General features: G+C 40.7%; 1 protein-coding gene and 1 pseudogene across 1 annotated transcript; both read right to left on the bottom strand.

The window, feature by feature from the left end:
• Window positions 1-4,076: 4,076 nt before the first annotated feature.
• CST11 (cystatin 11) lies at window positions 4,077-6,935 on the bottom strand. The gene is made up of 3 exons (XM_039220959.1): window positions 6,711-6,935; window positions 5,977-6,081; window positions 4,077-4,169 (listed from the first exon to the last, which is right to left on the bottom strand). The coding sequence occupies exons 1-3, from the start codon at window positions 6,933-6,935 to the stop codon at window positions 4,077-4,079; spliced, it is 423 nt and encodes a 140-aa protein (XP_039076890.1).
• Window positions 6,936-8,590: 1,655 nt separating this feature from the next.
• Window positions 8,591-9,540, bottom strand: LOC120222940 (annotated as a pseudogene).
• Between the last annotated feature and the right edge of the window lie 16,930 nt (window positions 9,541-26,470).

Here is a 26,470-nt window from a genome sequence, read left to right as displayed (position 1 = left end):
ACAGAGAAAAAAGTCTTGAAAACAGCGATAGAAAAGACACCTTCCCTTTAGGGTTAAAACTCAATTTGAATGACAACAGATTTCTCATCATAAACCATGGACACCAGATGTGCTGCAATGTTTTTCAGGGGCTAAAAGAGAAAACTGTCAATCTAGAATCCTGTATCCACCAAAAATATCCTTCAGGAATAAAAGGAAAATCAAGCCATTCTCACATAGAGGGAAAATAGAGAATTTGCACCAGAAGATCTTCATTAAAATAATAGATAAAAAAGGTTTCTGAATAAAAAGGAAATTCAGTATAAGAGAAGGACTCTTGGAGCATCAGAAAACAAGAACATAAAAAGTAAAACTATGGGTAAATACAATAGGTATTCTTTCTCTTGAATTTCTAAATTATGTTTGATGGTTAAAGCAAAAATTGTGTCATTGTCTTATGTGGTTTCCAATGTATATAGAAGAAATATTTAGGATATTTGTAAATGAGGAATAATAAAGGTGTAAGTGTGAGGTAAACTTTGTATACTTCATTCAAATTCATAAAATATCAACACCAGTAGACTGAAAAGTTATGTATACATAATATCATATCTAGAACAACCAGTAAGAATGTTATGCAGAGAGATATACCAAAAATAGTATAGATACAAAAAATGGAATTCTTTAAAAAATGTTCAAGTAACTCATAGGAGGGAATATGAAGAAAATGGAAACAAAACGCAGAGAGAAGAAAAAAATAAATGTAAGCCCTAAGTGTCAGTAATTATATTAAATAATATTTGCAAACTACATGTAAGTGGTCTAAATAAGCCAAATAAAGGACAGAGATTGGTAGAGTTGATTTAATAAAAGATGACCCAACTATATACTGTCTATAAGAAACTTAATTCAAATATAATGATGTGAGTAAGTTGAAAGTGAAACGATGAAAAAAAGTTATATTATGTAAATATAATAAAAGGAGATATATTAATATCAGATAAAATAGACTTCTTAGTAAAGAAAATTACCAGGGATACAGAGAGGCATTATATAATGATACATCCTTTGAAAAATAGTTTGGCAGTTTATTTTAAGGAATACCCTAAAAAATACTTTATTCTATGATGCAGCAATTGCACTCCTCAGCATTTATCCTAAAGACATGAAAACTTGTGTCCACACAAAAACCTGTAAATGATTGTTCACAGAAGCATTACTTGTGATAACCCCAAACTTGAAAACAACAAACACATCCTAAAATAGGTAAATAGTTAAACTGTGGCTCTGGAGTATACCATGGAATACTATTCAGCAGTTAGTATTTCATGCTAACGTAAAACATGTTGGATGGATCCCAATGGCATTGTCACCAATCTCAAAATGTCACATACCATAATGATTCCATGTATATAACATTCTCTTTTTATTTATTTATTTATTTATTTATTTATTTATTTATTTATTTAGAGAAAGAGCATGAGTGGGGGAGGGGCAGAGAGGGAAGGAAACACAGAATCGGAAACAGGCTCCAGGCTCTGAGCTGTCAGCACAGAGTCTGATGCGGGGCTTGAACTCACCAGCTGCGAGGTCACGACCTGAGCTGAAGTTAGTCATTTAACCCACTGAGCCACCCAGGCGCCCTTATATAACATTTTCAAACTGGCACAACTAAGGAGATGTAGCATAAGCTAGTGGTTGCCAGGAGTGTCAGATGGTGGGGAAAGGGAGATTTGACTCTAAAGGGGTTGTAAGAGTATCTCTATATCTTGATTGTGGTGCTAGCCACACCAATCTACATATATGACAAAATAACCATGCAAACTATATCAGTGTAAATTGCCTGCTTGTGACATTTTTTCTTTTTTTTTTTAATATTTATTTTGAGAGAGAGAGGGAGGGAGGGAATCTTAAGCAGATTCCATGCTCAGTGTGGAGTCTGATGCAGGCTCAATGCCATGACTGGGAGATCACACCCTGAGCTGGTATCAAGTTGGATGCTTAACCAACTGAGCCACCCAGTCACCCTGCTTATGGTAGTTTTCTGTAAGTACAAAAGATATGACCATGCAAGGAAACTAGATGAAGTATGCAAGCGACCTCTCTGTGCTATCCTATAACTTTCTTTTTATTGTTTCAAAATTAAAAATGAGAATAAAAAAAACCTGTGTGCTGAGAAATCCAAAAGATGAACAGGCACAAACGTTCTACCTTTCCTTTATTCCATCCCAGGTTAATAATCCCTGCCTTCAGACAAAGTAGTTAAAATGCTGAAGATAGTTGAATCACTGATTAATATTAAATTACGACAGAAGGTAAACTTACTAGTCATTAACATTTATTTAAATATTTGCTTTGAGTTAGGCACTGTGTTAAGCAATTACATGCACTATCATCATTAATAGTTATAACTATACCTCAAAATAGGTACTGTTATTCTCAGTTAAAGATGTGGAAATTGTAGGCTAGCATTTTTCTGGATAGTTGGTGGAGGGCAATCTTTCCTGGGCCTCACCTGAAAAAGGGTCCTCAGCACTCCAGAACTTTGGTAGGGAGCATAAAACGCTAACATTTTATTCTTTCAAAACTCCCCTATCTCCCACTGGTAGAGACTTAGTGTATCTACTTTGTATCCCAGCGCACAGTCCACATGTGGAAAGAGTACCCTGTCGGCACTCTACTTTTATCCTCTCACATCTTGTCTTTCTATGAACGCCAGCTCCAAATGCAGCATCTATGCTCCTTTATCTCTGGCTGCCTGCTCTGCGTTCAAGCCACCTCAGGCCTGCGGTTCCAGGAAATTAATGCCTCCTTCCTAGGAAATTTTCTGCAGCCAATAATTAACTGGGGCTGTTGGGTAAATACCCCAACTCCCTTTCCCTTCAGGTAGACACATGCTGTGATGCTGTGTGTGTGTGTGTGTGTGTGTGTGTGTGTGTCTGTGTGTACGCGTGTGCTTGCAGGCATGCACGTGTGCATGTGTGTGAAAGACAGAGAGGTATGAGTGTGAGTGTGTGTGTTTATGTATCCTATAATGTACCTAGAGTTCCCAAGTGGTATTAAATTACATGGCTTTTGCCTCAACTTTTGAGGATGAGATCTTTTTCTCCCCTGCTGGATGTGAATGAGGACAGATGTGACCTAGTGAGTTGTTGGCAGCCCTCTTGAGATCACATGAAGGAAGTGGAGTGAAGACATGAAATTATATTGTTCAAAATCCTGAATGAAACTGTTGGCTGGGTGGAAGCGGGAGTTGCTTATTCCCATGGCTAATATGGCACCCATGAGAAGGGATTCCCTTTGACATGGCATTCCTGGTTTCTCTCCATCTTTACTCATATCTCTCCTGGAAGAATTATTCTGATTGTCCTATCTGGGAAGAATAATGTAGGCATGGTAGTCCCCTTATTCCTCCTTCCCACACAGGCAGCTTCCTTGGTAACTTTAGGAGAGGAAGTTTCTCTGAAAAAACCTACTCTGGTCCAATTTTGCTGATGCTGGGGGTGTAAGTCTAACTCTAGAGTTTGGTGTTAGAATGTGCACTTTCATGCAAAAATAATGCATATCTCCCAACTTAGTCCTTGTCAGCAACAAAGACACTCATCTTTAAAAAAATTACTTGTATTATTTCTCCTTATTCAACACATTAGACAAGTAAAGAGGTAGTCTTCATTGGGCCCCTCAGAGATGGCATGATCTTATTTGATCATGTAGGTAACTTAGAACTTCTTTCCTCCTCCTCCTCCTCTTTCTCCTCCTCCTCCTTCTCCTCCTCCGCCTCCTCCTCCTCATTTTCTACTTACTGTAAAGTTTTAAGACTCCTACTTGTTATGAAGATGGGGGTGAAGTTTTCTTATCATGCATGTATAGGTTATAAAGCCAGGAATTATCCACATCACCTCATTAGAATCCTAAAACTTCCCTAGCCCAGAATACCTTCAGATTATATTGTTATGAGCTAAAGAGTTTGGGAGGAAAAGTAGAATAATAAACATTAAAAGTGTTGAGATAATAGTTTGACAAAAGTTTATTTTCTGTATTGAGATTTATTGCTTATTGCATGATATTTTAATGTGTAATGATTGGTGGTGTGTGCTTCAGGACACCTTGCCATCAGTGCAGGTTTTGTTCAGAATTTTGTACTTTTCAAACCAGGGAACAACAAACACTGAGTAGAAGCACTCAATTTGCTAAAAAACAAAAACAATATTTAAGAAAGGTCAACATACAAACTGAAAATTTTAAAGGAGAAAGAAAATATAGGACATGTAGATGGGGAAAATGACACCACCTCACCATGCCTTAAGTCCAGTTATGATTTTATTTTTATTTTTATTTCAATCACTTGATAGTAGTATCACTGAGATCATCCTTCCCAAAGTCCTCCTGTGGTTAAAATTGGAGACTAGAAATAGGGTCCATCCTGCCATACTCACAATGGGAGCTAATGATTATTTTTTCCTTTTTATTTTTACTCATGTGTGTTATTTACTTCACACTTTCCCTTATTTGGCATTTGCTGGCTCCATTTATCCATCCAACCATCAGCCATCCAGCCATCCAGCCATTTTTTAAACAACCAGCCATCCATCCATCCATCCGTCCATCCATCCATCCAACCATCCAACCATCCATCCATCCATCCATCCATCCATCCATCCATCCATCCATCCATTTATCCATCCATCCACTTACCCACCCATTGCCACCCATCCTTCCTTCCTTGCACCTTTCTTCATTTGTCTGTCCACCCATTCATCCATCATAGCCTCTCTCTCCTTCCCTTGTCCCTATTCTCTCCCAAGATTTCTCTTTTCTTTTTCACTTCCTTTTTTGTCCCATAATGAAAAATTAATAAACATAACTTCTTAGTGTGATTTTGTTTTCTTGCTCTTCATTTGAAAGCATAGGGTGGGGATGGGAGGCTTAAACACTTATATTTCTCCCAAAAAAAAATCAGAATACCAACTCTACCAGTATAATCACTCACATCAAGAAGATCCTCTAATTCTACTCTACTGTTATATCAAATTATTCTTTTCATAGGTTTCATGATCTTCTCCAGGGAAGAGCCAAGAAAGTGTGCTTTGCTAGATTTTGAAAAGTTATCTAGGTGGAAAGTGAGGAAGGGATGGACACGTTTCTGTGTTGATAACATCCAGGTCACTATAACCAGGGTGATCACAGAATTTACAAACTAGACCAAGACACATTGCAAGCAAGTGGGGCTGCTATAAATTATTACACTGAGAATCTAGGCATAAATCAGGACTATTTTAGGCAAGGTGGGATATATGATCATCCTCATAGTGATTTTCGGGACTTATAGGACTTGAGACTTTTAAGGTTCCTGTGCAAGTGGGCCCACACCAACTGTACACATTGCAGTGGTGATGGTCAGGTCAGCATCCCTCAGATATGGCCACACTTGGTAAGAATGAAATGCTTAGGGAAATAAGCCACTGTCAGGGGAAGTGGTTTCTCAGCAGATAACACACATGCAGGGTTGTAACCATCTCTGCCTTCCTCACCACCTACCGGCAGCTGAACTATTCCTGAACCCATTTGCTTGTTTCTTCCTGTTTTCCCAAATGCCTCTGGATGAAAGGAAGAGGCTTGTAGTCCAGTAACTGTGTGCTCCCATCAGGCTATTGTTCAGTATTTATCTGGGTGCAACAGCAAGCTTTCACTGATTGCTCAAATATTAGTAATGAGCAACTTTTCTCAGCCTCCAATTGCCACCCTCAGCTCAGCCATCTTAGCTCTCCCCATCTGGACCCCTTCCACCTCCCATAATTCTTCCAACAACAAAGGAGCAGTGCCTGTCAGATAGGATCTTGGTCACTCTTACCTTCACTTTTCCTCTTAGAGCAAGCCTATGTTTTCTTCTCAAGCAAGCTTGACTATATCCCCAATAATTCTACCCCACTTCATTCTTCAAAAGCACAGAAAACCCCAGTGACTTCTTTCTGAGTTAATGTACACTTTATAATGTACCTTATAAAGTTCCCCTTCCTGAAACGTGCAATTAGTAATCTCTAGCTTTTGACAGGTGGTCCGCCGCATCTCCATGTTCACATGATACTCCATGTGGTCAGTAACCTGTAGGGAACAAGTGGAAAGAAGATAAAAAGACTTCTTGTCTTTTCTTTTTAGCTTCTGGTGGCAAGAACTCCTTTGCATGGTGCCTAAGGTTAAGGATCTCATCCTGGACAAGTTGGTGGGTTTCTTTCTCTCCTTCCCATCTGACCCCTATGCCTCTTTTTGCCATTCAAGGAAAATCCTCCAGAAACCAATCTCTGGGCAAAGACACCTTTTGGACAATCCAAATAATGCAAACTGTTTTGGGCAAGGGTCTGTAAACTTTATCTGAAAAGGGCTAGATAGTTAACATTTTAGGCTTGGCAGGCCATGCAATCTCAGTTGCAAGTATTCCACTCTGGTGCAGCAGCTCAAAAGCAGCCCTGGATGATGTGCATATGTATGGTGTAGCTAGGAACAAATAAAACTGCTTACAAAAACAGACAGCAGGTATATTTGGCTCTTGGGGTATAATCTGTCAATCCCTAATCTTAGGTATCATTTATGTGACTTCATCCACTCCAGTGAATTTATGTTTTCCTTAAAATGCTCACATCAAACTAAACAAGGCTGAATTTCACTTGTGTGGGTGTCCCCTTTGGAGAGTCCCCTTTTGAGGAGCATAGCTAGGAGAGGGGGGCTTCACTGACCTGCTTCTGTACCTTCAGGACCCGCACAATTCGGAAATTGTACTTGTCATCACTCTTCTTGTTGAAGTCGTTGATCACAAACTGCATGGTGGCTATCACATAGGGCTCTGACACAGGTACTTCTTCAACACTAATAAAAGTTTTCCTTCTTACTTGGTGGGTGAGGGTCACCAGGATCACCAGTTTGGCCAGCAGGAGTTGTGGGGTCTGCCAGGGTCTGGCCATCGTCCCTCAGCTGGGGAAGAACGGAAAGAGCCCCTCCTTGCCCTCCAGGGCCCAGTAGGATCACTCTGACCCTCTGTGGCTGGATGGATTTAAATGGTTAGTGGACACCCACAGCCCTCCTCTTCCATCTCCATCTGCAGCTGGACCTGGCAGAGGAGCAAGAACACCCTGCCTTGGTTGGCAAGCTTGCTCGCATTTCTCCTTTTTGCATGTGTTTGTGTCACAAATACACTCACACACATGCACTTATGCAAACACTCATCTCTTCTGTTTTGGGGGGCTTCTGTCTTAGCAACACACACTTCCCTGCTGGCCCAGCATTATCTGGATGGAAGCCAGGCCAGGGGCCTCTTTCTACTGAACCCATCTCAGCTGAGCTGTGGGCAGTCTGGAGTGGCAGGAAGCAATGGAGACACGGGGGCTGCTGGATCCCAGAGCAGTGGAGCAAGAGCAGTCAGCCAAGTGAACACCACATCCGCCCAGTCCTTTGAGTTTCCCTTGTATTCTCCTGGTCTCCCTCTCCCCTTTCTCTAGCTGGCCAGGATACTAGCTCTCCCTCAGGCCCAAACCTTGGTCTCTTCCTCTGCACTGATAATTCTTTTTTAAAGAAAATTTTGTGATTTTGTTGTACCATCAGGCATTGAAACATCTGAACAAATCAATATCTGGGTGGTGAGACAGCTGCTTTCTTCTTCACTTTTTTGAGTTACTAGAGCAACTTGTCAGGAGATTAAAAATAAATAAATAGAAGATAACACTTTCAATTATTTAAATCTTTCTGATGAAGTTTTGGGGTGATGGTGGGGTGGTCTAGAGCTGACAGCCAAGAAAGAATCCTTGAAGATGTCTTTGGTGCAAAAAGGTGATTTTTATTATAGCATGGGGACAAGACCCATGGGCAGGAAAATCTGCCCTGGGTTTGTGACGGGTAAATAAGTATATACCCTGAGGTTGGGAGGGAGTCAGGGATAGAGTAAGTCTCTAGGGTATTTTGAAAGCAAGGTTTCCAGGACCTTGAGGGGCTAGCTGTTGCTAGGGAAATGCTATTTATTACTGTTTGGTCAAACCTCAATCATGAGACCCTTCAGATGTACATCAGGGGGCCATAAGCTTGGAGTATGATTGCCAGCATATATCTTGGGGGACTTGAGATAAAGGAAGGAGACTTACAGGATCCTTGAGGTTGGGATAATGTTAACCTAAAGTTCTCTATTGCCCCTAGAAAAGTGTCATCATCAAGGCAGCTGAGCTCCTAGAGGAAGGTCATTCTGCTGGTTAATTTTTCAGTTGCCTTAGTTTTCCACATTACCACGGCAAGCACTTAAACTGCTTTCCTTTTTTCTTGGGTAGCCAGGAGTATCCAAGGAATATCACACATATTCCACCTGGGGAGAGGAATGCTGTTAGCCTGTAGTTTGCTCTCAGCTTGCCCCACACTCCTTCATTTCCAAGGCATGTCCTGGTACAACACAAATTTCTTCTGTCAGATGCAACTAGTCTATTGTCCAAACATCATGCACAAAACCTCCACAGCAGCAGCACGCTGAACCCACTCTCACTGTTGCCCTGCTCTCTTGGAACATCTGGAGAAATGTGAAAAATATTAGGAAGAGGAGGGAGGATGAAATAGCATAAGTACCTGGCTGGGAGGGAGGTTAGCCATAGTTGTGCATGGCAAGCCTGAATATGTCATTGATGCAAACCCAAGTATCATTGATGCTCTTTAATAGGAGCATCTAGTGATATCCCATGATAGGGGTCTTTATGAGTCTTGAGCTGGCCCACAACCATGTTGATGATGTAGATATCTGGTGTGGGCTGAGGGTCCTGTGCTGTGATACTGTGCTGGATTTTCTGGAACAGAAGGCTAGACAACTTCTCCACAAAGACAGCTTTCCCCTGGAACTGCTGTCCTTCCCATGATGCATCAATATAAATTGTGCCTAGCTGGGCTCTTGTCGTTATCAAGTAACTGGTAGCAATGCTGAATGAAACTGGGTCCAATCTGCTTCCAAACTAGCTGGCTTGCTGTTTTGAAGCATCACCCGGCCTCATTAAGATCCAGGGGGCTGGCATGATGGCAGCAGTAATGGGGCAGCCTGTGTTAATAATTCTTAATATTTGGAGGTACATGGGCCCTCTTGGAAAAGCCAATGCTCCCCAGAAAATAGAGGATGTGCTCCGTATGGGGAGCAGACTCCCAGTGAGGGTGAAGCCATGACGCAGCTTTATGTTCACTTTCTGCTTACCCATGGAACAGACTTGGCCATGCTATTTGTCCCTTGCAACCTTTCAAGGCACTCTCAGCGTCAATCCAGGGATCAGAACCAGTCTCTTCAGATGGTCAGGGCTTAGAATGTATGGTGAAGCTGTACTTCTCCCTCCTGGAGGTCTGCCTGTGGGGTAGAGTGATACTCTTTTTTTTTCTCCATCTGCCCCGTCTCACCAGCCACAGGTCTTAGGACCTTTCTAATGTGGGGACCAGGAGAAGAGGAAGGGGTAGGGGGACTGGAAAATCCCTACTTGGTTCCAGCTGCTGTGTTCCTGAACTTGGTGGAATTGTGCAGTGTACTGTTCTGCAGGTCCCTTCCTGGCTTTCCCCCATCCTCTGTGGCTAGTAACCTCTCCTCCGCAGCTCTCCTGCCAGCTATGTTAGTTTCCTAGGGCTGCTGTAATGAGTTACCATCAACATTGGCTTAAAACGACACAGATTTATGATTTCACAGTTCTAGAGATTACAAGTCCTAAAATTAAGGTGTTGGCAGAGTTGCACTCCTGAAGGCCCTGGGGAAGAAACTGTTTTCTTCCTTTTTCAGCTTCTAGGGACCACCTGTGTGCCATACCTTTGACCCCTTACCTTATCTTCAAAGCCAGCAGTGCAGCATCCTCACTCTGCCTCTTGCCCTTCTCTGACTCTCCACTGCCCTCTCACCCTTGTGATTACATTCAGCCCACTCAGATAATTGAGGAGGATTTCTCCACCTCAAGTTCCTTAACTTAATCACACCTGCAAATCTCCTTTGCTTTTGGAGGTAGCGTATTTAGAGATTCCATGTTGGAAAGGGACATTCGGGGGGGGGACATTATTCTGCCAGTCACAGCAGTGCAATACTTGCCCCATGGGACTCTCTTGGTTTCTCTCAGCTGAGGTGTGTGGACCTTCTTACTTCAGCTCTCTCTGCTCAGAACAGTTCCAGCCTAGCGCCTTCTTGGATGCCCAGCCAAAAAGCATTGAGCCAGTCTCAGCTCATAGCTTTGGTGAGGTTCAGACAGGAGACCACCTTGCTTTAAACTTCCCCTCTGCTCTCCAACTCCTCATTGTTTTATTTCCTCAATATCAGTGAGCTATCCATGTGTCTTTGCCTACTGTGAGAAATTTCACATTCTTCTCTGGCATGTCCCTTTGAAATCTGTCCCAATCAAAAATTCCATTTGGTGAGCAAATCAGAGAACTCTAGATGCTGGCGAGGATGTGGAGAAATGGGCACCCTCCTACACTGTTGGTGGGAATGTAAGCTTGTACAGCCCCTCTAGAAAACAGTGTGGAGGTTCCTCAAAACATTAACAATAGAACTCCCCTATGACCCAGCAATAGCACTGTTAGGAATTTACCCAAGGGACACAGAAATGCTGATGCATAGGAGCACATGTACCCCAATGTTCATAGCAGAACCCTCAACAATAGCCAAAACATGGAAAGAGCCTAAGTGTCCATCAACGGATGAATGGATCAAGAAGATGTGGTTTATCTATACAATGGAATACTACATGGCAATGAGAAAGAATGAAATCTGGCCATGTGTAGCAACATGGATCAAACTAGAGGGTGCTATGCTGAGTGAAATAAGTCAGGCAGAAAAGGACAAATATCATATGTTTGCACGTATAGGAGGATTAGGAGAAACTTAACAGAGGACCATGGGGAGAAGAAGGGGGGAAATGGTGGGGGAAAGGGAGAGGCAAACCATGAGAGACTCTTGAATGCTGAGAACAAACTGAGGACTCATGGATGTGGGTGGGGAGGGGGGAGATGGGCATGGAGGAGGGCATTTGTGGGGATGAGCACTGGATGTTATATGGAAACCAACCTGACAGTAAACTATTTGTAAAAAAAAAAATCCATTTGGGCATCCAGTAACATCTAAATAAAATGTTGTATGTATATTTAGGGGGGTTATAGATCCCGAAATTACATCCATTGGCATGGGTTCTGAATGAAGAATCCCCTTTCCACACTCAAAGCTACTATGAATTTAGCCACATTCAGTGCTTCCATAAAGGCGACCCCTATATATCTGTCTTCATGCTAGGTCCTTATTCTAAGTCTGATCTTATATTTCTACTTGGTTGCTGCAAATATCTTTGAAAGTCCCACTGTGACGTGAAACTCCTCAAACCCAGGACCAGATCGTTGTCGTCACTCCCCCTACATTTCCCTTGTGGGGGTCCCAAATTCTGTCCCTCAGAAGTCTCAAAGGCAGCTACCAAGGCCCACTCAGTCTTCATTCACTGTTTCCGGTCCACCTCCTACCACGATTCATTTATGGACCAATGGGTTTATTGCCACGAGACAATACATCTATAGGTATACTTCTCCAGCATGTTTATCTTATTAAAAAACCTTTTCTTCTTGGGACCAGGCTTTACACATCTTATTGACAGTTGGTTTGGAGGCTGAGATTAGAAGCAGAAGGACAATAATTGCCCGCTGTCAGACCAGTTTCTGTATGACATCTAAGTTAGTTAGCATATAGTGCAACAATGATTTCAGGTGTAGATTCTTTAATGCCCCTTACCCATTAAGCTCATCCCCCCTCCCTCAACCCCTCCAGTAATCCTTTGTTTGTTCTCCATATTTAAGAGTCTCTTATGTTTTGTTCCCATCCCTGTTTTTATATTATTTTTGCTTCTCTTCCCTTATGTTCATGTGTTTTGTATCTTGAAGTCCTCATATAAAGTGAAGTCATATGATATTTGTTTTTCTCTGACTGATTGATTTCACTTAGCATAATATCCTCTAGTTCCAGCTGCGCAGTTGCAAATGGCAAGATTTCATTCTTTTTGATTGCTGAGTAATACTCCATTGTGTGTATATATACATATATGTATATACATATGTACATATGGCATATATACATATATATATGCCACATCTTCTTTATCCATTCATCCATCAATGGACATTTGGGTTCTTTCCACACTTTGGCTATTGTTGATAGTGCTGCTATAAACATTGGGGTGCATGTGCTCCTTCGAATCAGCACTCCTGTATCCTTTGTATAAATACCTAGTAATGCAACTGCTGGGTCATACGGTAGTGCTATTTTTAATTTTTTGGGAACCTCCATGCTGTTTTCCAGAGTGGCTGCCCCAGTTTGCATTCCCACCAACAGTGCAAAAGTGTCCTTTCTCTACATCCTCACAAACATCTGTTGTTGCCTGAGTTTTTAATTTTAACCATTCTGACAGGTTTGAGATGGTATATTTGTGGTTCTGATTTGTATTTCTGTGATGATGAGTGATGTTGAGCATCTTTTCATGTGTCTGTTAGCCATGTGGATGTCTCCTTTGGAAAAGTGTCTATGTGTTTTGCCCATTTCTTCACTGGGTGATTTGGGTTTTTTTGGGTTTGGGTTTGAGAAGTTCTTTATAGATTTTGGATACTAACCCTTTATCTGATATGTCATTTTCAAACATTTCTCCCATTTCATCAGTTGTCTTTTAGTTTTGCTCATTGTTTCCTTTGCTGTGAAGAAGGCTTTTATCTTGATGAGGTCCTAATAGTTCATTTTTCATTTGTTTCCCTTGCCTCTGGGATCATGCCAAGTAAGAAGTTGCTGTTGCTGAGGTCAAAGAGGTTGATAGCTGTTTTCTTCTCTAGGATTTTGATGGTTTCCTGTCTCACATTTAGGTCTTACATCCATTTTGAGTTTATTTTTGTGTATGGTATAAGAAAATGGTCCAGGTTCATTCTTCTGCATGTTGCTGTCCTGTTTTCCCAATACTATTTGCTGAAGAGCCTGTTTTTTCTTCCACTGGATATTCTGTCCTGATTTGTCAAAGATTCATTAGTTACACGTTTGTGGGTCCATTTATGGGTTCTCTATTCTATTCCATTGATCTATGTGTCTGTTTTTGTGCCAATAGCATACTGTTTTGATAATTAGAGCATTGTAATACAGCTTAAAGTTCAGAATTATGATGTCTCCAGCTTCTATTTTCTCTTTCAGGATTGCTTTGGCTATTTGGGATCTTTTCTGGTTCCATATAAATTGCAGAATTGTTTATTCTAGCTCCATGATGAATGCTAGTGTTATTTTGATAGGGATTGCATTGAATATGTAGATTGCTTTGGTAGTATTGAAATGTTAACAATATTTGTTTTTCCAATCCATATGCATGGAATATTTTTCCATTTTTTGTGTGTGTCTTCTTCAATTTCTTTCATAAGCTTTCTATAGTTTTCAGTAAATATATTTTTTCACCTCTTTTGTTAGGTTTATTTTTAGGTACTTTATGGTTCTTGGTGCAATTGTAAATGGAATAGAGTCCTTGATTTCTATTTCTGCTGCTTCATCATTGGTGTATAGAAATGCAACCGATTTCTGTACATTGATTTTATATCCTGAGACTTTGCTGAACTTGTATATCAGTTCTAGCAGTTGTTTGGTTGAGTGAGTCCTCTAGGTTTTCCACATAGAATATCATGTCTGCAGAGAGTGAAAGTTTTACTTCCTTATTGCTGATATGGATGCCTTTTCTTTCTTTCTTTCTTTCTTTCTTTCTTTCTTTCTTTCTTTCTTTCTTTCTTTCTCTCTCTCTCTCTCTCTCTCTCTCTCTCTCTCTCTCTTTCTTTCTTTCTTTCTTTCTCTGTTTTACAAATAGTTTATTGTCAAATTTCCATATAACATCCAGTGTTCATCCCCACAAGTGCCCTCCTCCATGCCCATTCCCCCCTCCCCCCCACATCCATCAGTCCTCAGTTTTTGGCAACATTCAAGAGACTCTCATGGTTTGCCTCTCTCCCTTCCCCCCACCATTTCCCCCTTCTTCTCCCCCGTGGTCCTCAGTTAATTTCCTCCTAATCCTCCTATACGTGCAAACATATGATATTTGTCCTTCTCTGCCTGACTTATTTCGCTCAGCGTAACACCCTCAAGGTCCAATGGATGCCTTTTATTTCTTTGTGTTGTCTGATTGCTGAATCTAGGACTTCCAACACTGTTGAATAACAGTGGTGAGAGTGGACATCCTTGTCATGTTCCTGACCTTAGGGGAAAAGCTCTCAGTTTTTCTCCATTGAGGATTATATTAGCAGTGGGTATTTCATATATGGCCTTTATGATCTTGAGGTATGATGCTTCTATCCCTACTTTCTTGAGAATTTTTATCAATAGAGGATGCTGTATTTTGTCAAATGCTTTTTCTGCATCTATTGAGTGAATCACGCAGTTCTTACCCTTTTTTTAAATTAATATGATGGATCACATTGATTAATTTGTGACTATTGAGCCAGCCCTGTATCCAAGGAATAAATTACACTTAATTGTGGTGAATAATTCTTTTAATATATTGTTGGATCTGATTGTATTTTGTTCAGAATTTTTCCATCCATGTTCATTAAGGAAATTAGTCCCTAGTTCTCCTTTTCAGTGGGGTCTTTGGTTTTGGAATCGAGGTAATGCTAGCCTCATAGAATGAGTTTTGAAATAACTCCATTTCTATTTTTTGGAATAACTTCAAAATAATAGGTGTCAAATCTTCCTTAAATATTTGGTAGAATTCCCCTGAAAGCCATCCAGGCCTGGATTCTTGTTTGTTGGGGGGATTTTTTTAAATTACTGATTCAATTTCTTTACTGGTTTTGGGTCTGTTCAAATTTTCTATTTCTTCCTGCTTAAGTTTTGGTCCTTTAGATGTTTCTAGGAATTTATCCACTTCTTCCAGACTGCCCAGGTTTTTGGCATATAATTTTTCATAATATTCTCTTACAACTGTTTGTACTTCTGAAATGTTGGTTGTGATCTTTCTTCTTTCATTTGTGATTTTATTTATTTAGGCCCCTTGTCTTTTCTTTTTGATAAGCCTGGATAGGGATTCATCAATTTTATTAATTCTTTTGAAGAACAAGATCTTAGTTTTGTTGGTCTGTTTCACTGGTTTTTCTGCTTGTTTGCTTGTTTTTATATTATTTATTTCTGCTCTAGTCTTTATTATTTCCCTTCTTCTGCTGGCTTTAGGCTTTATTTGCTGTTACTATTCTAGCTCCTTTAGGTGTACAGTTAGGCTGTGTATTTAAGACCTTTTATGCTTCTTGAGATAGACTTGTATTGCAATATACTTTTCTCTTAGAACTGCTTTTGTTGCAACCCAAAGACTTCATACTGTCGTGTATTCATTTTCATTTGCTACCATCTTCTATTTTATTTCCTCTTTAATTTTCTGGTTAACCCATTCATTCTTTAGTAGTATGTTCTTTAACCTCCATGTATTTGAGGGGTTTCCAAATTTTTTCTTGTGGTTGACTTCTAATTTCATAGAGTTCTGAAAATTTGATCTCAATATTTTTATACTTGTTGAGGACTGATTTGTGATCCAGTTTTAATCTCTTCTGGAGAATGTTCTATGTGTACTCGGAAAGAATGTGTATTCCACTCCTTTAGGATGAAATGTTCTAAATATATCTGTTAAGTTCATCTGGTCCAGTGTGTCATTCAAACCCATTGTTTTCTTGTTGATTTTCTGCTTAGATAATCTTTCTATTGCTGTAAGCCAGGTGTTGAAGTCCCCTACTATTAAGTATTATTATCAGTGAGTTTCTTTCTGTTTGTGATTAATTTATTTGTATATTTGGGGGCATAAATATTTACAATTGTTAGGTATTCTTGGTGGATATACTCCTTAATTATGATTGCTTGTAACAGTTTTTATTTTAAAATCTAGTTTGTCTGATATAAGTATGGCTACTCTGGCTTTCTTTTGACGACCATTAGCATGATAGATGGTGCTCTCTTCCCTCACTTTCAATCTGCAGATGTCTTTATGTCTAAAATGAGCTTCCTGTAAGAAGCATATAAGGCTCTTGTTTTCTTATTCATTCTGATACCCTATGTCTTTTAATTGGAGAGTTTAGTCCACCGAAATTTAGAGTGAGTACTGAAAGGTGAATTTAGTGCTATTGTGTTGCCTGCAGAGTTGGTGTTTCTGATGATGTCTCTGGTCCTTTCTAGTCTTTGTTGCTCTTGGTCTTTTTTGTTTTGTTTTGTCTTTTCTCTACTCAAAGAGTCCCTCTTAAACTTTCATGCAGGGCTGGTTTAGTGGTTATGAACTCTTTTAGTTTCTGTCTGGGAAAATCTTTATCTCTCCTTCTATTTTGAATGAAGCCATGCTGGATAAAGAATTCTTGGCTGTATATTTTTCTGATTCAGCATGTTGAATATACCTTGCCATTCCTTTCTGACCTGCCAAGTTTCTGTGGATAGGTGTGCTGTGAACCTGATCTGTCTTCCCTTATAGGTTAAGGGCTTCTTTACTTTTGCTGCTTTCATAATTCTTTCCTTGTCTGTGTATTTTGTGAATTTGAGTACGTATGTCTTGGTGATGGTCGGTTTTTGTTGAATGTGAAGGGAGTTCTCTGTGCTTTTAGGATTTTGATGTTTGTGTCTTTGCCCAGATTAGGAAAGTTTTATGCTATAATTTGCTTATATAAACCTTCTGCCCCTTTTCTCTGTCTTCATCTTCTAGGACTCCTATGATTCAGATGTCATCCTTTTTTAATAAATCACTGAGTTCTCTAAGTCTTGTATTGTGCTCTGTTGCATTTGTTTTCCTCTTTTATTCTGCTTTACTATTCTCTGTAATTTTATCTTCTTTTTTAAAATTTTAAATGTTTTTTTTTAATTTATTTCTGAGGGAGACAGTGTGAGCAAGGGAGAGTCAGAGATGGAGACACAGAATCTGAAAGAGGCTCCAGACTCTGAGCTAGCTGTCAGCACTAAGCCCTATGCGGGACTCGAACCCACAAACCGCAAGATCATGACCTGAGTCAAAGTCGGACGCTTAACCAACTAAGCCACACAGATGCTCCCATAATTTTATCTTCTAAATCACTGATTCACTGCTCTGCTTCATCCCTCTGTGACATCATGACATCCCTTCAAGATTGTATCTCAGTTATAGCATTTTTAGTTTTGTCCTGACTAGATTTTACTTCTTTTATCTTGTCAGTAAGAGATTCCAAGTTTTTTTTCAGCCCCAGCTAGTGTTCTTATGAGATCGTGTTTCTAAATTCTAATTCAGACATCTGTTTTGATTAAGCCCCTGGCTGTCATTTGTTCCTATTCTTTCTTTTGGGGTGAATTACATTGTTTTCTCATTTTGGAGGAAGAAACAACTTAATGAAATAAAAAATTAAAATTAAAAAATTAAAAACAAAACAAAAAATCAAATAAAGGAAGCTATAACCTAGGTGTCTTTTGGTCTGCTTTTTGAAAGAAGCTTGATAGAATAGAGAAAAAAGGGAAAGAAAAAGGAAAAATGATAAGAAAAAAATTTTAAATTAAAAAATTATATAATAAAACAGAATAAAATGAAATAAAGTGAAATCGAATAAAAATTTTAAAGAAATAAAAAATAAAGTAAAATAATAAAATAAAAATTTATTTTTCTGTATCCAAGAAAGAGGAAGAAAAGAAAAAAATCAAACAATTTAAGCAAAAACAAAAGAGAATGAACAAATAAATGAACCAGCAAACAGAATGAAACCTGAATGAAGGTACATCCAGTTTCCACAAGAAACTATGAAGCCATCTATAGTCCATACACTAAGCAGGTGGAATGACTTGTGCTAATCTTCTAGGGGATGTGCTTGAGGGGCACAGTTGGGCAGGCTTGGTGTAAGGGCTGTGTTCTCTACTAGGTTGTGCTACTTAGCTTACTGGGGTGGATCAGTGTGCACATGCCTGTGCCTGGGAGAAGTGGAAATGGCTTCACCTAACTCCCTAGTCTCTGACACAGGAACTTCATGCTCTCACCAACCCACAATCAAGCACCCCTCCTTAGTCTCAGGCCTCCGTCCACTCCCTGTCTCTACTCTGTCCTTGTCCAAGCTGTCTGCCTGCCAGGCAACACCTCTCTTCACATTTTTATCTCAGGTAGGGTTGGACCCCTGTAGCTTGGACCTGCACTGACTATCTTGGGGATGGTCTTGCTGAGCAATGGCTGAGAGCCAGCTTGCCTAAGAAAATGTTCACTCGATTGTACAGTGGCAGACGTTCATAGATTATGGCAAACCACAACACACAGCCAGTGCCAGGTTTTACCACACTCTGGTGTCTTTGTCCTAATACCAACAAATGTGGCTGCTCTCTGGGGTCTGCTGGCACCTTTGCCTGTGGGGAGGCCTTTGGCTTCTACCAAATGCACTCCAAGGAGAGAAACTATTTCTCCTCCTCTGGCACACAGACCCCTCAGACCCTGCTGCCTGCTCCTGGGGATTCACACTACTTCCTCACGAAAACACTGCCAGACACTGAGCTCTGGAACTTCAGACTCTGTGCTCCACTATTTACAGAACTCTAATGGTATTGGACCCCTCTCCCTTATTCCCATAATGGTTTGGGGGAACAGAGTTCTTGTTCAGTCCCCTGAGAATGTTTTCCCCTTTTCTCTCTCTCTCCAATTACTTTTGGGGGAGTGCTTTTCTTGCACAATCTCAATGAACCACACTTTCCCTCTTTCTCTGTCCTCTTTCCACAAAAATAGCTCTCTACACTCCCCGGTTTTTCTGTCCCCTCGTTCACTTCTTTGCACCATGTACCCACTGAATTCTGTACCTCAAGTTATGCAGAATGTTGTGCAGATCAATTTTCTAGGTGTTCAACATGGTTTGTCACTCATCTAGCTGTGTTTCAGGGATGAGACAAGCTCAGGGTCTCCATACTGCTCCATCTTAACTTCTTCCTTCTTTTTCTTAAAAGCAGGAGATGAAATTCCTATGTGAAAAAAGGTCCTCGCTTTTCAAGATAATTTTTATCTTTTCTGTTCCTGCTTGTAATGCAGCCTGCAATGAGTGGTATGTGCATGAGAGCACCCCCTTCAGGTCTTCCCACATCCATGTCAAATGAGGTGTCCTTCAAGTGTCTGGGTGGCTCAGTTGGTTAAGTGTCTGACTCTTGATCTTGGCTCAGGTCATGATCTCATGGTATGTGGGTTTGAGCCCCACATCAGGTTCTGCCCTGACAGCACAGATCCTGCTTGGGATTCTGTCTCTGCCTCTTTCTACCTCTTCCCCACTCTCTCTTTCTCTGTCTCTCTCAAAATAAATAAATAAACTTAAAAAAAAATAAGTGAGGTGTCCTTTATGCCTTTTCACGTTTCCCCTTTTGGATCAAGATCTTCCCTCCAGAGCGGCACTGATTACATATCAGGTTTCTCCCATTTAATGGTTTTGTTCCTTGCTGTCAGGAAGGCCTTGTCCTGGCTTTCATGTCCATGCTGGAGGGAAAGTGCACCGATTGAAAACACTGAGGCCACATGTAAGCAACAAGGAAGGGTAGGAGGGAAAACTCTCAGGCCTCTTCCACCTACAGTCTATGTCTTATCAAGGTTGTAAATGTTGGAGATCATCTCCAAGCATCGAAACAGCATCACCCTGTTTGATGCATTGCTTCTGCAGACGTTTGATAGGCAATAGGTACAAGGTTTAAAAATATGCAAAGCAAAATTTGAAGTAATATGAAAAATCCAGTTTGTATGATGGTTCTAAACCAGGAGTTCAACCCTGAAGGTAGCCAGCTAAACAGATCAAAAGACCATGGGGAAATTTCTTGTAACCTGTGTGCTGTTCTCTAATCTTGTGTGATTGAATTTCTACTTCTCTAGAGGCATATATCCATGTGTAACAGGTGGGATTCACTATTGCACAAATGTCTCCTTGTCCACTAAATAGATAATCAAGGGCCATGTGACTGTCCATAACTACTTTAGCCAATGAGTCAAATGATCATTGTTGGGCTGCTACTGCTTTGGTTGTGGGACTGGGCTAGCTTTCCTAATGTTAGGGAGAGATTTCTGGTCATGTGTTTAATGTCAAGGGAGAAAGGTTCTCCTATGGAGGCAAATCTCAAGTCATGTACTCCTCCTGGAAGTTTTTGTTGAGATTGTCCATGGAGGCTCAATGGCAGGATGAAAGGGAAACTTCTGATTTGTTATAGATGCTGACTGGGACAGTTTAATGCTTTTGTAAGCATTGACCCCTGATTCACCAGCTGTCTAAACATTCAGGCTCCTGGGAAATTCTGTCCAATGCAAACAAAGATGAAACCAGGTGAGGCATGAAAGACCCCAGCTTTGGTTACTGATATATCCTATCCATTAACTGTAATTTCCTAATTGGCCCTTTCAAACCATGGGTTAGAGGACTTTGGGACGACAGTCTGTGAGAAGCCATCCTTTCTAAAAGAGTCTTTTTTCTAAAAAACTTGCTAGGGGTGTAAACAACTTCTAAACTTTTGGAAGAACTACAAATATCTGGGACACTGCCACCAGAACTCCTAGCCTTGTAAGTAGTTACAACATATACAAGAAGTTCATTTTTTTTAAAGTTCTTTTAAATAAGGAACACTGCCTGACTACAAATATAAAAAGACAAGGCAACAAAGTATGAGCCTATCAAAGAGTGATTGTAGGCTGGCCTTGAGGAGTTCAGATGGTGTGTGTACAGAATGGAAAGGGTGGTTGTTCTTATACTGGCCTTTTCAATTGGCTGCACAGACTCTTTTGTTGATAAATGTACTGGGATATAAGAACAGTGGATTTCAAACATGTTGGATCATTTCAGTTAGAAATATAGTGTATTTTATGGCCTAGCACATACCTAAATATGTAAAACTATAAAAGTAATTGAAATAAAAGTTTAATGAACCAATGTATATTTCCTGTTTTCATTATATGTCACGCATGTAGTCTATTTTGTACTTTATGAAATAATTTTTAAGCTTATGTGGATAATAAATCTATAATGCTTTATCTACAAATTATAGATAAAACTGAAGATAAATTATAAATTATACATAAAACTGAAGATTATCTACTTATCTATATAGATATAAATAAAACACATATTTTCTATTTAAATTAATGTTAATCATAACTGAGCAATGGTCTGTGACTACAGTTTGAACAAGAAATCACAGTAGATCCTTCTATGGTAGGAGAAGGCTCTCATGAAAGTTCCGTGACTTCTCACCTTCCAAAGGGGCTTCTTCTGCAGCCCACATTCTTTCAGCTTCAATGCACACAGTTTGTGCAGAGTTAATTTGTGTTTATTATTCTAGTGTTTTGTAATTTTCTCTTGGGCTTATTTTGTGTTCTCAGCTCTTCTTCCAAAAATTTTTAACATAATCTTTGCTGTGCTTTTCTTGGTTGCATTCTTTCATTGTGTTGGGGTCCTCAGCTGGGTCCACTTGGTTTCACTCTACATGGCCTTTCATGCTTGAGCAGGGTAATCTAGGCCTGTGCCTACGATGGTGATAGGCTTCCAAGAGACAAGAGGATGTGTTCTAGGCCCGTGGGGCTTAGGCTTGGAATTGGCCCACAGACACTTCTGCTACATTCCATGGAATGGAAGAATAGACTCCATCTCTCAGTGAGAGGAACTACAAAGTCACCTTTGTAAAGTGTGTGGACAGAGGGAGGCTTAAAGTTCCATAATCATTTTGTCAGTCTAGCCAAAAGTATTAACCCCAAAGAAACCTACGTTTTCCTATTCTTTTTTAAAAAACTGTATATAAAGTTTTTTTGAATAGTTTATTGTCAAGTTGGTTTCCATATAACACCTAGTGCTCATCCCCACAAGTTCCCTATCTATGCCCATCATCTCCCTTCCCCTCCTCCCTCCCTCCTTCTCCCCCACTATTTTCCCCCTTCTTCTCCTCCATGGTCCTCCATTAATTTCCTCCTAATCCTCTTATACGTGCAAACATATGATATTTGTTCTTCTCTTCCTGACTTATTTTGCTCAGCATAACACCCTCAAGTTCCATACATGTTGCTATACATGGCCAGATTTCATTCTTTCTCATTGCCATGTAGTATTCCATGGTATAGAGAAACCACATCTTCTTGATCCATTCGTCCATTGATGGACACCTAGGCTCTTTCCATGTTTTGGCTATTGTTGAGAGTGCTGCTATGAACATTGGGGTACATGTGCCCCTATGCATCAGCACTCCTGTATCCCTTGGGTAAATTCCTAGCAGTATTATCTGAGTCATAGGGGAGTTCTATTGTTAATGTTTTGAGGGACCTCCACACTGTTTTCCAGAAAGGCTGCACCAGTTTACATTCCCACCAAAAGGGGAGGAGGGTGGCCGTTTCCCCACATCCTTGCCAGCATCTAGAGTTCTCTGATTTGTTCATTTAAGCCATTCTGACCGGCGTGATTTGGTATCTCAGTGTGGTTTTGATTTGTATTTCCCTGATGAGGAGGGATGTTGAGCATCGTTTCACGTGTCTGTTGGCCATCTGGATGTCCTCTTTGGATAAGTTTCTGTTCATTTCTTCTGCCCTTTTCTTCACTGGATTTTTTGTTTTTCGGGTGTGGAGTTTGGTGAGTTCCTTATAGATTTTGGATACTAGCCTTATATCTGATATGTCATTTGCAACTATCTTTTCCCATTCCATCGGTTGTCTATTAGTTTTATGGGTTGTTTCCTTTGCCGTGCAGAAGCTTTTAATTTTGATGAGGTCCCAATAGTTCATTTTTGCTCTTGATTCCCTTGCCTTTGGAGATGTGTCAAGTAAGAGATTGCTGCCATTGTGGTCAAGGAGGTTGTTTCCTGCTTTCTCCTCTAAGATTTTGATGATTTCCTGTCTCACGTTCAGGTCAGATCCTTTATCCATTTTGAGTTTATTTTTGTGTATGGTGTGAGAAAATGGCCTAGTTTCATTCTTCTGGATGTTGCTGTCCAGTTCTCCCAGCACCATCTGTTAAAGAGACTGTCATTTTTACATTGGATACTCTTTCTTGCTTTGTCAAAGATTAGTTGGCTGTACACTTTTGGGTCCAAATCTGAGTTCTCTATTCTACTCCATTGTCTATGTGTCTGTTTTTGTGCCAATACCATACTGTCTTGATGAGACCCAGAGGCTAAAGTCTGGGATGGTGTTGTCTCCCGTTTTGGTTTTCTTCTTCAATATTATTTTGGCTATTTGGGGTCTTTTGTGGTTCCATACGAATTTTAGGATAGTTTGCTCTAGTTTTGAGAATACTAGTGCAATTTTGATTGGGATTGCATTGAATGTGTAGATTGCTTTGGGTAGTAATGACATTACTTGTGAGACCTTGGTTATTTTATTTTCCTACTCGTAGTGGTCTTTGGGACTCTCCACCACGTGTATTTTGGCTTGTTTCTTGAGGTAGCTCTGGAAAAGAAAACTGACAGACAAACACACAGGGAACAAAGGCATACAAAAGCACAGACAAATCCAACAGACATGCAAACTTAAAGGGAAAACAAAAAAGAAAAAAGAAAAGAGCAAGGAGGGAAGGCAAATAATAAGAATTAAAAATACGTAAAAAAGAAAAAAAAAGGAGAAAAGTAAAGGAAAAAGAAGAAACCCAATAGATGAAAGACAGTCTAAAGCATATAACCAGATTTCCCAGCTACAAACAAATAGCCGGGTTTATGCAGTGCTGGTGGAAGAGCATAGAGAAAGAGAAATGACAGGGTGGGGATGATACGAAATTGGAAATTAAATGAGCAGGTAGGAGTAGAGTGGAATATAGTTGGAGAGGAGGCGAAAGAAATGACGATGATGCTACTCAGAGAAACTATATAGCCTGATTACTCCAGAGAGAAAGAGATGAAAAGGTAACCGTGGAAGTGTAGAATATACATCTAGAGAATGGATTAAATGTGACTGTTTAAGCAAGCCAGTGACCAGAATTAATCAGAGCATGCATCCATGTTGGTCTTGCCTGGGCTCCCGTAAAAAAAAAAAAAAAAAAAAAAAGGAAGAGGGCAGCTCTGGAGTGGGGATGGGCGTGGTTTGGTCCAGTGCATCCCGCGGGAGTGCTGCCTTGCTGGTTGTGGGGAGAAAAGTGGCAGCGCCCCAGTCCCTTCTTGAACCAGGCGCTGCAATTCACTCTTTTGGGTGTGTAAACCCTCTGTGCTGGGGGTGTAGCCAAGATGGGCCGTGCTCTGTATCCAAAGTCGAGTTTCCTTTCCATATCTCAGTCTGCAGGCCCCATTGAATTTGCACGAAATATAAACTCACAGGCAAGCCCCTCAGAGCAGTTTCAAGCCTCTCGTCTTCCCCCTGGGGATGGAGTCAGAAGCCGCTGCTCCCGTCTCTTCCAGGTTGGGCTGGTGAGCAAGGAGCAGTTTTACCCGGGGTTGCCTGGGACCTGTGCGTCCCGCCTAGGGTCAGCTGGACAGCTGGAAACCGGGTCCCTCTGTGTCCCGTTGCCCAAAATATAAACTCACAGGCAAATCCCTCAGAGCAGTTTCAAGCCTCTTGCCTCCCCCCTGGGAATCCAGCAGAGCCAGAAGCACGAGGGCGAGGCCATCTTGCGTCCCCTCCAGGTCGAGCTGGCGAGTGGGGAGCAGTTTCCTCCGGGGTCGCCTGGGACAAGTGCGTTCCGCCTAGGGTCAGCTGGACAACAGGAAACCGAATCTCTCTGTGCCCTGAGCAGAGGTTTTTCTTTTTCCAGTGACAGGGACAGTGTCTTGAGCAGTTTCTGCCACTCTTGTTTCCCCCCTAGACTCACTGCAGCTCCCCGCAGAGGGGTATCCCCCCCCCCCTCTGTGTCTCTGGTCCTTGCCTAATTTTATCTTCCCCAATTCTCACTCACGCTATAAAGTTTTCTCAGCGGACTCTGCCTCCTTTTCCTCTCAAACTCCTGGATTCTGTAAGGGTTCCTATGGCTTCAGGCCTTCTCCGTTTGAGAGATGGGGGCAAGTGAGACGTAGGAGCTCCCTATTTCTCCGCCATCTTGCCTCCCCCCTCTCGGTGCCTGTTTTTTGTTTTTGTTTTTGTTTTTTTATTAAGTTGAAGTATAGTTGACACACAATGTTACAGTAGTTTCAAGTGTACAGAGAGTAATGCAATAACTCTATATATTATGCTATTCTTACCACAGGTGTAACTATCATCTGTCATCATACAATGCTATTGAAATACCATTGACTGTATTCTCTATACTGCCTTCCATCCCCTTGACATATTCATTCCATAACTAGAAGCCTGTACTTCCCACTGCCTTCACCCATTTTGTCCCTCCCTCTATCCTCACCCCCGATGGCAACCAGTAGTTTGTTCTTTTTATTTATGGGTCTATTTCTGCTTTTTGTTTATTTCTTTGTTTTTCAATTTCTACGTATAAGTAAAATCGTATGATTTTTGTCTTTCCCTGTCTGAGTTGTTTGACTTAGCATAATACTCTCTAGGTCCATCCATGTTGTAAATGGCAAGATCTCATTCTTTTTTGTGGCTGAGTAATAATCTACTCTATTATCTATCTATTATCCATCTATCTGTCTATCATTTATCTCACATCTTCTTCATCCATTCATCTATTGATGGATACTTGGGTTGCTTTCATATCTTGGCTATTTTTTTTAAATGCTGCAATAAACATAGGACTGAGTGTATTTTTTGAATTAATGTTTTTGTTTTCTTTGGATAAACACCCAGTAGTGGAATTACTGAATCACATAATATTCCTAATTTTTTCAAAAACCTCCATACTGTATCCAAAGTGGCTGTACTTATTTACCTTCCCACCAACAGTGCATGAGGTTTCTTTTTTCTCCACATCCTCACCAACACTTGTTATTTCTTGTCTTCTTAATTCTAGCATTAAGGTTTGTTAATTGTTTTTTTTTTTCCCACAAGATCTGACATTTTCTTGGTTCTTCATATGCTAAGTAGTTTAGGATTGCATCCTGGCCATTTTGAAAGTTATGTAATGAAACTCTGCATATTGTTCAAATCCTCTGGGGAATGTTGGTATTTCTTTCCTCAACAGGCAGTTAGTTAACCCAATTGGGCTCAGGTTCCAAGTTCTGATCAGTCTTCTGTGGGTTGTGATCTCAATGTCAGCTCCGTCTCAAAGCAAGGAAAGCTGCTTGCCTCTGTGTTGAGTGTGGGTCTTCCAGTGGCCAGTCTGGTTGCATGGTGCTCTATCCCTACATTCAGTTACACAAGTCTTTGATGTGCTGTTTAGGATTAGACCTGCACTTATGCAAGTTAGTGTTCATGCTTCTGATATCCTCACTCCCCACAATCTCTCTAGTACTGTTTGGTTCCCTGAGCCTCCAATACTTTCCTCTGCTGGGCAGGTCCATATCTACACCCAGTTCTGGGGCCATGGAACAGGGCTGATATAGAAAAAAAGCAATAGGAGTTTGCTTCTTGGACCCACAGCTGCTCTGAGCAGAGGAGGCTTCCCTCCTGCAACACTGCTGTTTTACTCTCTGCTGCCACAACTGGATTGCCCCAGGGGCCAGGGTATCAGGGAGCAGAGAAAA

This window comes from Hyaena hyaena, unplaced genomic scaffold (genome assembly GCF_003009895.1).
Source record: "Hyaena hyaena isolate Hyena2069 unplaced genomic scaffold, ASM300989v1 scaffold_928, whole genome shotgun sequence".
In the NCBI taxonomy this organism is placed as follows: Eukaryota; Metazoa; Chordata; class Mammalia; order Carnivora; family Hyaenidae; genus Hyaena; species Hyaena hyaena.
Note: the sequence above shows the minus strand (reverse complement) of the source record. Positions and strands in the feature narration are given on the sequence as shown.

What these genes read in the sequence shown, in the direction of transcription:
- CST11 (XM_039220959.1), bottom strand. Translation starts at nt 6,935, where the DNA reads ATGGCCAGACCCTGGCAGACCCCACAACTCCTGCTGGCCAAACTGGTG. An exon ending in TCCTGAAGGTACAGAAGCAG is followed by an intron (nt 6,082 to 6,710) that starts GTCAGTGAAGCC and finishes TGTTCCCTACAG; the next exon opens with GTTACTGACCACATGGAGTA. An exon ending in AGGAAGGGGAACTTTATAAG is followed by an intron (nt 4,170 to 5,976) that starts GTACATTATAAA and finishes TTTGTTTTTTAG; the next exon opens with CAAATTGAGTGCTTCTACTC.